The 14,881-nt window shown below is 40.0% G+C and overlaps 1 protein-coding gene across 1 annotated transcript in view; it reads left to right on the forward strand.

Annotated features, from left to right (window-relative positions):
• LOC136877737 (clavesin-2-like) overlaps positions 1 to 14,881 on the forward strand; it is a 51,995-nt gene that overhangs the window by 34,180 nt on the left and 2,934 nt on the right. The window contains exons 4-7 of the mRNA XM_068228729.1: positions 775 to 925; positions 8,495 to 8,688; positions 13,161 to 13,271; positions 14,597 to 14,741. Coding sequence (XP_068084830.1) covers positions 775 to 925; positions 8,495 to 8,688; positions 13,161 to 13,271; positions 14,597 to 14,741 — 601 coding nt within the window. The remainder of the gene's footprint in view (positions 1 to 774; positions 926 to 8,494; positions 8,689 to 13,160; positions 13,272 to 14,596; positions 14,742 to 14,881) is intronic.

Below are 14,881 nucleotides of genomic sequence, written 5' to 3' on the forward strand. Positions count from 1 at the left end.
GGATGGGAAGATTGGAAGGGATAGGCAAGGAAGAGGGAAGGAAGCGGCCGTGGCCTTATGTTAGGTACCATCCCGGCATTCGGCCTGGAGGAGAAGTGGGAAACCACGGAAAACCACTTCCAGGATGGCTGAGGTGGGAATCGAACCCACCTCTACTCAGTTGACCTCCCGAGGCTGAGTGGACCCCGTTCCAGCCCTCATACCACTTTTCAAATTTCGTGGCAGAGCCGGGAATCGAACTCGGGCCTCCGGGGGTGGCAGCTAATCACGCTAACCACTACACCACAGAGGCGGACTCTTCGTATTAATATTCTATTAAATCCCTTAATAGTATGGCCACGTAGTCTGAAAGGGTAATTTGTTATGTAATCTTCATTAGGGCTATATTATAGTTCTAATCGAGATTACATATGGAATAATGAATGATTATCAATATTGTTTCTCTTTATTTATCTATCTTTCACATAAATAATTCACAAATCTTACGAATTAAACCTTTTATTAATAATTATAGGAAATTATTAACGCGAAATTAAAGCGATGTGGCCAGCCCTATTTCGCGAAATAACGCGAAAAATTGTTTCCTTTTCGCGAAATCGAACATAAATTAATGCGGAAAAATCATGCCCCTATGTATGAATAACTCTATCGCGTGTATGTGAGAAGTCTGTGTGTACATTAATAGTATCTAGACTTAATTTCATCGTAAGTGTTAAGCCATGCGTTATTCTTAAGTGTAAAATGTTCTATTTATTGCCATATCTGCTGTTACAGTTGCAACGGTACTACGTAATGAAGTTACGCAGTCCCGAACTCTTCAAGGTCCCCCGGCCCTCAGAAAAATCGTACATTCTAGAAATGCAAGTTCAAAATATGTTGGAAGACCGAGATAGCTATGGACGACGAGTTTATATATTTCGTGTAGGTAAGTAACCAGGGCAAGAGAGAACTATAGAACGTAAAATGTAGAAGTGAACCACTCTGTCAAAATGAGGAATTGTGGACACAAACTCACAGCTAATATTTTCAGATGTATTGTCATAGGAAATATTGATAATTTTCCATCAAATACAATTAAAGTGACTATAAGTATTGGTTCTTTTTATCAAAATCGCAACAACCACGACAATGTTGAACATGGTGGAATAATTCGTATTTTTGAAATCTTGCGGTGGTGTGTGATGGAGTGAATATAAGCTTTCTCCGTGAGCACTGAATGGAGTGTATTTATCTTTCTAATATAAAATATGTAGAATCTGTCCATACGTTCATTTTTGGTTGCGATTTTGAGAGAGTTGATAGTATGCATGATGGAAAGACGATATCCGTCACGTTAAAAAGTTTTATCTATCTAAAATTATGTTTAAATTGAATAAACGCAGAAACTGCAAATTCATTTTCATGAAACGTATCAGTGTTAAAGTAGAGGCATCCACAATTTTCCCTATACTTATTTTTACCTCACCTGCTATGCTAAACAGGGGCCTTGAGGTGGGGATGGGAAGATTGGAAGGGATAGACAAGGAAGAGGGACGGAAGCGGCCGTGGCCTTAAGTTAAGTACCATCCCGGCATTTGACTGGAGGAGAAGTGGGAAACCACGTAAAACCATTTCCAGGATGGCTGAGGTGGGAATTGAACCCACCTCTACCCATTTGTCCTCCAGAGGCTGACTGGACCCTGTTCCAGCCCTCGTACCACTTTTCAAATTTCGTGGCAGAGCCGGGAATCGAACCCGGAGCTCGGGGGTGGCAGCTAATCACACTAACCACTACACCACAGAGTACATTGCGCCTACTAAATCAAATTCATGATACTTACACTTGAGTGAATGGATCTTAGCGCCCTTCCCTGTCAAACTAAATTTCCCAGTATCTTACTGCCAGCGTCCGATAGTGATGTTTGGTCTTGGGGTAAAGCTCTGGAATATGGATGCTTAGCAGTGCAGTTCGAACCCCAATAGGACGGAGAATTTTTACTGAATAGTAAATAAATATAACTCTCAGTAATAGAGTACCAAGGATGTGAGAGGTGCAGAGCATCCAATAGGAATAGCTGAACAAAAGGTGTCATGGCGGCAACATGGATGGCTTCAAAAACTTACAAGCAAATATCTGAAATATGGCGGATGAGAAAATATGAACTAAGGAATTATGAAAAATGACAATGTGCAGGAAATGGTTCAGAAGAAATACTATATGAGTAAGGGAAGTTGTTCGAGGGTTGAATTGAAAATGGGATAGTGCCTGCGAGGTAGGTAACCCACACAGCAGAGGTTAACGGCCTACTTTTATATAAACCGACATACAGTCCTACCTGTATTTTAGACAGCAGGGGTAATGGCTCCGATTTTCACTCTGGGGTCAGCCGACCGCTGCCTTCGCTGTGTCCCAAACCACTAGCCTGCCCTTAACACTACATTTATCAACAGATCAGAAATCCAAGATTTGGTTCTGATTACTGATTACATGATTAGTTGTAAGTGATCACATGCTAACGCATGTGCACTACTGAACACTTGGACTTTGCATTCTTTATTGAGAAGTATTTTAAATCTCTATCTCATGCAGTCTGTGTAGTTATTTACATATTTATTTCATTTTTATCCCAGTTACTCAACCATGGATATATGAGCATGATGCTATAAAAGTCAGTAGCATAGCCAGGATCATCCGATGAGGGGTTTATAGTTAAAAATTTATGGTATAACATAACAAATGTGCTTGTGCGCATGCATGAGTATCTTTATAGAGATACTGGTAAAAGTGAATTATGTCTATATTCAGATTGCAGTTCACTACAAAATCTTACATCAAAATACAGAACGAGAACAATTCGATCAATGTCAACAGTTTTACAGCAAATGGTATGTTCAGGTTACAATCTAAAATCTGACTTCCAAGGCTTCTTAGCAAATAGATTCAAGAGATATCTTGGTTTTACAATTATGTCTCTGTGAATGTTCAAAAGAGCCAACATATAGAGCGGACTTCCACTTGTCTATTGTCAGTTTCCGTTTATTTTATTTTGTAAAACTTCCATGTGGAGGTCTAATCCCCAGTAATCCCCCCTTGGCTATGTGCTTTATTGGTGATATACAGTAATACTGGTGGCCACTCATCCCCTTTATGTCACCTTTTATGACAGGCAGAGAATACCATCGGTATATTCTACAGCCCTAACTCATAGATTTTTAAGAAAGACTGTCTTTTAAAAATCACTACAACTTTCATCATAATTGAAACAAGAGTACAATTCATTTTATATTAAATCAACTGTAGAGCTGCTTTGCTTATCTGTTCATTTAATGCTACTAACAGAGATTATACTTTAAACAAATTTAACTAAAACTACAATATTGACAGTACCAAAAACAAGACAAATGACAATAATTGAAATGTACCACTAGCTGACCTAAATTCATATTTTAGCTCACGATCCTCTCATATGGATGAACAGACCAAAACAGCAGCAATTAACAGAATATCCTCAAAAGTAAGACATAACTGTGAGCAGTTCTACTTTTTTCATGTGACCCCCAGTGACGTTAGGAGCGTCTTCAGTGAAATAAAGTCAGGGTCCATTGGTCATGATGGAATCATCTTGTCTCTTTTAGAAAGAATCATCGACATCATATGCAATTGTCTGACCTTTAACTAAAAGCAACAACCCCAACAGTCCCGAAGATTATTATCCTGTTAGTATCCTTCCTATATTAGGAAAAATATTGGAGAAAGTAGTACATAATCAAAGGTGGACCCTTTTAAGTTACCTCTCTTACAATGAGAAGGTTGCGAAGATCGTGCATATCTTATACATTACAACTTACTTGACAAATATCAGTCAGGGTTCAGACCAAACTACAGTACTACCACGGCATTAGTTAAAATGACCGAAGTGAAGCCTTCAACTGTGCAGAGAGACATATTACTCAATAAACTCAAGACGCTGACATTTTCTTACAGCACTTTATCCTGAGTCAGCAGCGTGTATCGGTGGGAAATGATACTTCTTCGTGGTAAAGCACTAAGGTGGGCGTGGGACAGGGTGGAGTATTGTTGCCGCTTCTGTTCTCATTATACATCAACGACTTATCTGAGATGCTGGCCGATTGTAAACATTACCTATATGCAGTTGATATTCAATTATACACTGACTGACAGAGCAAATGCAACACCAAGAAGGAGTGGTTCGAAAGGGATGAAAGTTGGGGAAAAAACAGAGACGGCACGGACGAATAATTGATGTTCATTTCAAACCGATATGCAGGTTACACAATGCGCACGGCATCGACTCAGTAGGATGTAGGACCACCGCGAGCGGCGATGCACGCAAAAACACGTCGAGGTACAGAGTCAATAAGAGTGCGGATGGTGTTCTGAGGGATGGTTCTCCATTCTCTGTCAACCATTTGCCACAGTTGGTCGTCCGTACGAGGCTGGGGCAGAGTTTGCAAACGGCGTCCAATGAGATCCCACACGTGTTCGATTGGTGAGAGATCCGGAGAGTACGCTGGCCACGGAAGCATCTGTACACCTCGTAGAGCCTGTTGGGAGATGCGAGCAGTGTGTGGGCGGGCATTATCCTGCTGAAACAGAGCATTGGGCAGCCCCTGAAGGTACGGGAGTGCCACCGGCCGCAGCACATGCTGCACGTAGCGGTGGGCAATTAACGTGCCTTGAATACGCACTAGAGGTGACGTGGAATCATACGCAATAGCGCCCCAAACCATGATGCCGCATTGTCTAGCGGTAGGGCGCTCCACAGTTACTGCCGGATTTGACCTTTCTCCACGCCGACGCCACACTCGTCTGCGGTGACTATCACTGACAGAACAGAAGCGTGACTCATCGGAGAACACGACGTTCCGCCATTCCCTCATCCAAGTCGCTCTAGCCCGGCACCATGCCAGGCGTGCACGTCTATGCTGTGGAGTCAATGGTAGTCTTCTGAGCGGACGCCGGGAGTGCAGGCCTCCTTCAACCAATCGACGGGAAATTGTTCTGGTCGATATTGGAACAGCCAGGGTGTCTTGCACATGCTGAAGAATGGCGGTTGACGTGGCGTGCGGGGCTGCCACCGCTTGGCGGCGGATGCGCCGATCCTCGCGTGCTGACGTCACTCGGGCTGCGCCTGGACCCCTCGCACGTGCCACATGTCCCTGCGCCAACCATCTTCGCCACAGGGGCTGCACCGTGGACACATCCCTATGGGTTCGGCTGCGATTTGACGAAGCGACCAACCTGCCCTTCTCAGCCCGATCACCATACCCCTCGTAAAGTCGTGTGTCTGCTGGAAATGCCTCCGTTGACGGTGGCCTGGCATTCTTAGCTATACACGTGTCCTGTGGCACATGACAACACGTTCTACAATGACTGTCGGCTGAGAAATCACGGTACGAAGTGGGCCATTCGCCAACACCGTGTCCCATTTATTGTTCGCTACGTGCGCAGCACAGCGGCGCATTTCACATCATGAGCATACCTCAGTGACGTCAGTCTACCCTGCAATTGGCATAAAGTTCTGACCACTCCTTCTTGGTGTTGCATTTGCTCTGTCAGTCAGTGTACATTCACACAAAGCCTAATGACTTATACAATTCAATCATTAAGTTAAACAAAGACCTAGCAAATGTTAAAGACTGGACTAGCAGAGATGCCTCAAAGTGAACTTATCAAAATCACAGGCCATAATAATTGGTACTTATAAACTACAAAATACATCTATACCCAGTGTTATGCTCATTAGAATACCAATAACATTTAGTGATCATGTAAAGAACCTTGGAGTAGTATTTGATAAATTTTTAAGTTGGCTGGAACATGTTACAAAAATTTGTCAAAGAGTATTCTATTCATTACATTCTGAAAAATAGATGAGGGACTTCCTTCCAAGAAACACAAGAAAATTATTAGTTCAGAGTCTAATATTCCCAATATTTAACTACGGAGATGTAGTTTATTATAGCATGAGCAAAATACTTTCATGTTGACAATGAGCCTGCAGTGCTTGTGCTTGATTTGTATTACCGTAAATATCCCAGTCCAAACTCATATTAGCCCTTTCCCTCTCTCAGCTGTCCTGGCTAAGATTGAGCAAACAATGTAAATACCACTATGTTTCCATCCTCCACAGTGTTCTGGAAACAAGCAACCAGACTATATCAGATTAAACTTCAAATACCTCTCTCCTTCTGATAGAGCTTCCTCAGGGTCATCCATATGATCCCTCTTGCCCATTCCCATTCATCATAGTAACTCATACAACAACTCATTTATACCTGCTACCATACGTCCCTGAAACTCAGTCCCAGCTGAAATTAGAGGCATAGGCAATCCAGGGGTATTGAAAAGGAAATGTTAAATCTGGTACTCAAACCTGTAAAAATATCTCAGTAATGTAACAAAACCAATACGGTATTTAGTTCTTAACTATCTATAAGGATAACAAAATTACAGAGATTAAGTAAATTAATTTTACTGATATTTAGAAATATGATGTTTAACTAATGATTATATGTATACTATTCACATTATTCTATAAACTGTATAATGGTATTATATAATATGGTTTGCCATAATAACAGGCTTTATAGCCTGGGCCCTGCCATATAAGAAAGGCAATAAACTAAACTAAACATACAGTCATTTTAAAAATTGGAGCATTTGGTGTACAGTTTACAATTTGCACCATATGCAGAACAAACCAGGAAAATTCTGTACTTCTTCCGTTCCCTCTATCTGACCCCTTGCCAGACGGGGTAATGAACCAGTAACCACCATCTCTGCTTGTTCTTCTACCATTAGTCTCTGAACACTCTGGCCCAGTTCACAGTTCTACTCTCCACTGCTTGCTCTACTTTGGTTATCTACCTCTTCCTTGGTTTCTCCCTCATTTTTGTTTCAGTGGTTTTACAGTCCATCATTGCTCTAGGTGTTATTTTTCCATCCTGCCAATGAGGCCAAACCACATCAGCCTAATGGTCTCTATTCTGTTTTGTAACTTCTCTGTCCCAAGCCTTTCCCATATCTCTGTGTTCCTTATAGAGTCCATTTTTATCTTTCCGAGCATGCTTCCAAAGAACTTCATTTCCACTCTCTGGATCCCTCTTTCCTCTCTGGACGTTATAGTCCATGTTTGTGTTCCATACGTCAATCATCATCATCATCAATTCTCTCCCTATCAGCAGGTTTTTGCATGCATTTTCCAAGCCTATCTGTCTTCTGCTATTCTTTTAGTCTTCCAGCATCTACCATTAATTTTCACACTGTGCATCATCAGATACCTCTTTCTTCCTCTCAACCTTCTCTCTGCAACTTTTCCTTCCAGTGTCTGTGTTAATAAATATTTCCTTCATAAATAGTGACCTAACAAATTCTTCTTTCTCTTTTTAATGGTTTCCAGTATTGTCATCCTTTCTTCACCTACCCTTTCCAATACTACTTCATTCCTCAATTTGTCTTGCCAGTTGATCTTCTCCATTTTTTTCATACCCACATTTCAAAAGATTTCTATCTTCTTTATTCCTCCCTTCTCAAAGTCCAAGTCTCAGACCCATAAAGAGCAATGTTCCATACAAAGCACTTCACTAACCTCTTCTTAAAGTCCATGTTCAGTGGCCCACTCATCATTACACTTTTTCATATTGTATGCTTCCTTGGCCATTGCGCTCCTGCTCTTCACCTCATCCGAACAATATAGAACACTTCTGATTGTGCTTCCTGAATATCCGAATGGACATACTTGTTCTATTTCTTCACTTGAGAGAACTATCTTTGCTGTTACATCCTTCTTCTTATTCATGATCATTGCCTTTGTCTTCTTTCTGTTAATTTTCATACCAAAGTTTTCACACGATCTGCTCAATTTTGCCAGCATGGTATTCATCATTTTCTCAGTTTCTGCTAGGAACAACATGTCGTCAGCAAATCTGATGCATTCAATTTTCTTTCCTCCCACATTAACACCTTGCGTACCTTTGAATTATTTTCTCAAAGTATATATTAAACAAGGTTGATGAAAGACAACAACCTTGTCTAACCCCTTTACAAATCTTGCTTTCTTCGAACAAATTCTGTCCTAGTCTTACCTGTACTGTTTGATTTATTTAAAGATCAGTCTTCTTTCTTTCCAATCTACTCCTTTTTTCTTCAGTATGTCTATTAATTTCTCCCATTGTACTCTGTCAAAGGCTTTTTCAAGATCAATAAAATCCACAATCACCAATCTTTCTTTTCCAGTATATCTTTCTCCAATGGTTACTGGTTTAATGAGGTTTTCCTATAAGCGGCTCATAACACGAACTGGAAAGGTAAGGGTTCTGACATCTCAAAGTACTGTATAAGCTTATCCCATAGACAAAAAGAAGGATCATGAAACAAGGAACTGGAAGGCTGTGCCTTGCTTAACCATCTAGTAACTAACAATTTATGAGAAAAGTTTGTGATGCCATTTAATTTATCTATAAATGATACATTTTAATTTGAAATTCACAGAGAAATGTGATGCTGCTGCTGTGTCGATTGAAGATATCTTCCGCACAAATGTTATGGCTCTGGAGCATATCGTCGAAGAACCTGAAACTCAAATTGCTGGTCTCACTGTGATTGTGGATATGAATGGCTTTGGTCTGCAGCACGCGAAATTCCTGTCACCCTATTATGCAAGACGCACAGTTGAGGTCATACAGGTGCGTATATCAAGTAGTTCTTAAATAAATAGCAAATGACAAATGAGAAAAAACATGACTCTCATCAGGCAATGAATTCCTGGAAGGCACTTTCTGCAATATCCCTGTCCATAAACACCCAGTCTTCCAGGAAGCAATTTAGATGCATAAACATGTGGTTGTCCATTGGTACGAAGTCAGGACAATATGAAGGTGCTAAGACAGGACAATTACGAAGGTGTGGGAGAACATGTTTCAGCTTACTTTACTTACTTATGGTAGTTTATCATCACAATAACTTAGATATCTTTGGCAATGATGGGATAGGAAAGAGAAGGAAGCAGTTGTGAACTTAATTAAGGTATACTTCCTGGTGTGAAAATGGGGAAGCATGGAAAACCATCTTCAGGGCTGATGAAGATGGGGGTTCAAACCCATTATCTCCCAAAGCTTTCACCTGCACAGCCCATAGAGCTTAACCAACTTTCTCAGTGGCTGATTGCTCTTTATGCATCAATTTCCACTCAGTACACAATAGAAGTAATGGTTCCATTAAGGGGAAAAAACTCTGAATGGATAACATCCAGTGTTGTCCACTACACTAATAAGACCTACTGTAGCATCAGTTCTGGTTTTGGAAAATATTTGAGAATTTCATTACCATTCAATCACTGCCCTCTTCACTTAATGCTTACAGTAACAACTAACAATAATCATCAATGCCCAGCCTTATGAATGCCAAAGGCAGCACATAAACTAAAAAGACCATTGCGTCGATGGATAAAATGAAGCAATTTTTCAAGAAATAGTTAAATTAAGTCAGATTTTAAAAATGCATTTACAGTGAGAAATGACAGTTTTCTCATCATTTTGGGAAGGAAACCAGGTAGAAATTTTTACTACAACCTATAATATGAGTTTATGAAAGAAGAGCTGCAAAATATGCATTGGTCTTCTTAGATGTCCTTTTATTAAAAATGCCTGCTCATAAAAATGTTTAAGATTATCATACAAAATCCACTTTTTACCACGTCACAATACAATCTAACACCGAGTAAGTTAGCCACATGCTTTGGGTCATGTTGCTGTGAGCTTGCATTTGGGAGAAAGATGGGTTTGAACTCCATTGTTGACAGCCCTGAAAATGGTTTTCCATAGTTTCCCATTTTCATACAGGCAAATGCTAGGGTTGTACTTTAATTAACGCTACAATAATTTCCTTCCCAATCCTGGCCCATTCCTATCCCATCATTGCCATAAAACAACAAAACGATCTAATAAGGTCTCATTCTGATGATGAACCAACAGATTAATGTAGCAGTTCATGAGGTATCTAGCTGTCCATCCTTTTATTGTCCTTTCTTTGCTGTAGATAATCAGAAAAGGTTGCAAAGGAAATCAATTACTGACATGATTGAGATGTACAGTACTGAACAAGTAAATAACCCTCTCACTTGACCTCTTCTAAGAAGCTGTCTTGTTTATCACTCATTTATATCTGTTTCCATGATGCCTCTGTGTGAACTGTCAACACAGCCACATGCAATACTGTGGAGAAACTCTTATATTCTTTCTTCACCAGCTATTATGATTCTTTTTTTCTGTTTTCAAATACAGTATAAACTACTCATTCAGAATTTTACAACGATAAGTACAATCTTAGGTTTTCAACATTTTATTTGTTTCCTTAATTTTAATCCTTCTCCTTCCACCTTTTTTCAATAAGTGTGCCATTCAAATATACAGAGCTTGACAGACATGTGGGCAAGTGAAATAAATTGCAAGGTTTCTGGAATCTGAAGATTACACGTTGAACATCTTGATACAAGGTAGGATCAAAGAATTTACAATATACGTATAGTATATAAATCCCCTTGGATTACTTTATACTTTTGCCTGTGTTAGTAAAGCTTCTGGTAACGCTATTGAAAGCTTTTATTTTTTACAATTATTTTACAATTGACTTTACATTGCACCAACACAGATATGTCTTATGACGACGATGGGATAGGAAAGCTAGGAGTGAGAAGGAAGCAGTCGTGGCCTTAATTAAGGTCCAGCCTCAGGATTTGCCTGGTATGAAAATGGGGAACCAAGGCAAACCATCTTCATGGCTGCCAATAGTGACTATTGGAAGCCATCTTTTGTAAACTTCCATTCTTCTTTCAGCAATGCTGTTCTTAGCTTATTACAAAGGGCACTAGGAAATTTTTGCAATGTGAGTGAATGCTTTAGGCTTTTCAAACTAATTTCCACCACACTCAATACACTTCTCCATACGTCGAAACCAGTCACTGAACCAACTCTGTCACTTTTCTTCGGTTACATTTTCACACTCTTCATCCCATGCTGCCAGAAGCTCCTCGTCAGATGCAAAATGCCGCCCTTTCAGCTTTATCTTCACTTCTGGGAAGAGCGCGAAATCACATGGGGCAAGATCAGGACTGTATGGAGGGTGATCAAGCACAGTCAACCCTCATCTGGCAAGAAAATCCATTGTTAATTAGCATGATGTGCTGGAGCATTGTCGTGATGCAAAGAGCCAAGTGTTGAGCCGTGACCTTGGACGGAGCTGCTTGAGAGCCTGGATGACCTGAGGCAGACAAGTCTCACTGTACCACTTTGCAGTAACTGTCCTTTGTGTTTCTAGCACAATCCGAGTCAGGATGCCCCGTTTAGTGAAGAATACTGCAATCATCCTTTTCTTCACTGATCTTGACTTTCGCACAGTCACAGGAGTACCCTCATCTTCAAACAGCCACACCTTGTTCTGGGATTTTGTTGGGACATCGTAATAATAAAGCCAAGTTTCGTCACCTGTAACGATGCTATTAACATTACACAAATTCCCATTTTCAAACTGTTTTAGCATTTCTCAGCACCATTTCACTCGATGTCCGCTTTGTTCCTCTGAAAGTGAATGGGGCACCCAAAGGGAACAAACCTTTCTAACATGGAGATGGTCAAGTAGAATTGAATGTATAGCTGGTGCAGGGATGTGGAGGGTCTCTTCTACCTGGTGATATGTCAACTGCCTCTCTTGCTGCAACATTTTCCTCACAGCTTCAATGTTTTCCTCAGACACAGATTCAGATGGTCGCCCAGAACGAGGATCGTCTTCAACCCCAAAATTTCCCCTCTGGAACTCTTTGTACCAGCGGAAAATTGTTGTTCGATGTGGACAGTCTTTCCCCAGCACAAGAGTCATTTCCCCCAGTCACTGGTCAACAGCTAATCCACGAGAAAAACTGTAGCTGATAATTGCGCAATATTCACCTTTAGACCACACTGACATCTTAACTTGCTTTCAATCCCACTGCTTGGTAACAACTGGTGTGAAGGTCGTGCCTTGCTGTCTTCTAGACCGGTTTTCAACCCTCTTTTCATCCCTCACTATAACAGGGGTGTTCAGCCAACCGTTTTTGCATATTGCAAAACTTTCCTAGTGCCGTTTGTATGCTAAAGTAAAGTGATATCCCTTCAGATGTCTTTCTATTCTTGGAAGAAGTAAAAGTTGCAGGGGTCCAAGTCATGTGAATAGTCAGGGTGATGAAGCAGTGAAGTTTTAGCGTAGACAAGAAATTCTGAGACCATTGGGGGCTGATGTGCAAGTGTATTTTTATGGAGAAGGTACCATCTCCACTTCGTCACATCTCAGGCTGCACACAATGGATGGATTCTGACAAATGATGTAAGATATCAAGGTACATTTCCTTGTGAGTTGTTTAGCGCCCAGAAAAGAATTCTGAATGGCCAATTCTTTCATTCTCAATCCTTTTCAAAATGCACTCAAACTCTACAAATGTCACCACCATAGAATGACTGTACACTACCGTCAATATTGTTTCTCAAAAAAATTCCCAAACACTGGTAAAATTTAATATTTGCATGCTGCTTTTGAAAATCTAATTTTCTTATTATACAAAGAATCATGATCAACAACAGTCAGTATAGTGACCTTCGGTTCAGAGAGACCTGGGTTTGATTTGTGGTTGGGTAGGAAAGTTTAGCTGCATCTGGTAATTCATCTGGTTTGGAGATTGTGAGGTTGTCTTAATCTACACCTGTTCAGTTACACACCACACACTGCATTACCAACCACCACAGAAATACTCAATAGTGAATACATCCCTCCATTTAAGGTTGGCATCAAGAAGGGTATCCAACTATCAAATCTGCATGTAGTGTCAACCCCAAGAAATTTAGAGAAGGCCAGGAAAGAAAAGAGAAGAAGATGTATTCGTGAGCCACTGTTTAACAGTTTACAGTGCGAAACTATTCTGATTATGGAGGGGAAGGATAGTAGGATGCAATGTTCACACCGTTGCTTTAATTATAGGCTTGTGGATTTATGGGTATATGCAATCCTCAAACACTTCAATCCTACTTTGTAAATACAGATGTTTAGCAAGATTTGGAGTGTCTATCCATTATTTTGATTTTGAGCAATAGATGCTGGAGAACTATAAATAAGACAGAGATCTTATTTTCAGGAAACATTTCCACTACGCTTCAAAGGTTTCCATGTCATCAACCAGCCTTTCTACTTTGATGCAGTATTTGCAGTGCTCAAACCATTCCTCAAAGAGAAAATTCGAAGACGGGTAAGATTAACTTTAAGAATAATACACTTTCTAAGTACCATACTGGAATAATTAATAAGATCAGTATAAATGTCAGGTAGGCCTATGGGTCATAATTGTTTTTATGTAATCCTGTATATCATGATTTGGGGTGAAACAGAAGAGGAAGTACAGACCAGACTCAACGTATGGAAATCTCAGTTCCAGGAATATAACCTCAACATCAGCGAGACCAAAACAGGAAGGGTATCCAACTACCAAATCTGCATGTAGTGTCAACCCCAAGAAATTTAGAAAAGGCCAGGAAAGAAAAGACAAGAAGATGTATTCGTGAGTCACTGTTTAACAGTTCACAGTGTGAACTGTGTAAAACTAGGAGACCACCAGCTAGAGTGTGTGGATAGTTTTCCTTACCTTGGAAGTGTAATCTCCAGTGATGATTTGGTCAGAACGGAAATTACAAACAGAGTGCAAAAGGGATCAGAATTCTACCATCAAGTAAGAACACTTTTATGGGATGACATGATTCCAAAACTGGCCAAACTGATGATGTTTAACAGCTATTTCATACCAATATTGACCTATGGTATTGAAGCGTGCACCCTCACAAAGAGAGATTCATCAAGACTGCAAGCATCAGAGATGAAATTTCTTAGACCCACCATTCAGAATACCAAGATGGACAAGTTAAGAAATGAGGAGGTGAGGAAAGAAGCCAGAATAAAGACATCTCTATTAGACAGAATCGGCACATCCAGACTATGGTGGTGCGGGCATGTGATGAGGATGGAGCCTACAAGAACAGCCAGAATAAATTTGGAAAGGCAGGTGGAGGGAAAAAGACCTGCAGGAACACTTAAAACCCGATGGATGGACATGATCAAGGTTGATCTAGTTGCCAGAGGATGGACAGTGAATGATGTTCTCCATAACAAGTTGTATATGGACAGGAAGATGTGGAAGAGGCTCATTAACAGTACCCGGGAAACTGGAACTGTACAATGATGATGATGAACATAAAATATGTAAAGTATACATATACACTAACATTTACTGCTAATTCTATAGAAATAGCAATAAATATGTACTGTAAAGCACACCAAATTAATGACATATTTTTGATAGAATTAGGTTGTTATAGGATATTACCACTGTTTCTAAATTTTAAAGATTGTATTATTTCTATTATAATGCACCTTCCAATATATTAACCTTTAACAAATCTAATTATAAAAAATAAAAAAAAGACTGTCTATGATAAATATACCAACTAAGGAACATGAACTATTCATCAAAAGATATCATTGTCACAAAATATTTTAACAAATATTTGTTTCTATTAACAGATTTATTTTCATGGTCGTGACCTATCATCTTTACACGCATTCATTAAACCAGACATCCTTCCAGCCGAGTATGGCGGCACTAAACCAAGCTTCGACAATAAGAAATGGCGCCTTTCCCTGCTGGCTAATGAGCAAAAGTTTGTGGGTAAGTATTTATCTGTTGTTGTTGTTGTTGCTTAGCTGTAGTAGGCAGTAGCCACCCTTTGGATAAATGAAAATATGCTTAATACAAAATAATCATCAATCATCTGCATTTAGGACTGTCGCCCAGGTGGCGGATTCCTT

This window comes from Anabrus simplex, chromosome 7, assembly GCF_040414725.1.
Source record: "Anabrus simplex isolate iqAnaSimp1 chromosome 7, ASM4041472v1, whole genome shotgun sequence".
Lineage (NCBI taxonomy): Eukaryota > Metazoa > Arthropoda > Insecta > Orthoptera > Tettigoniidae > Anabrus > Anabrus simplex.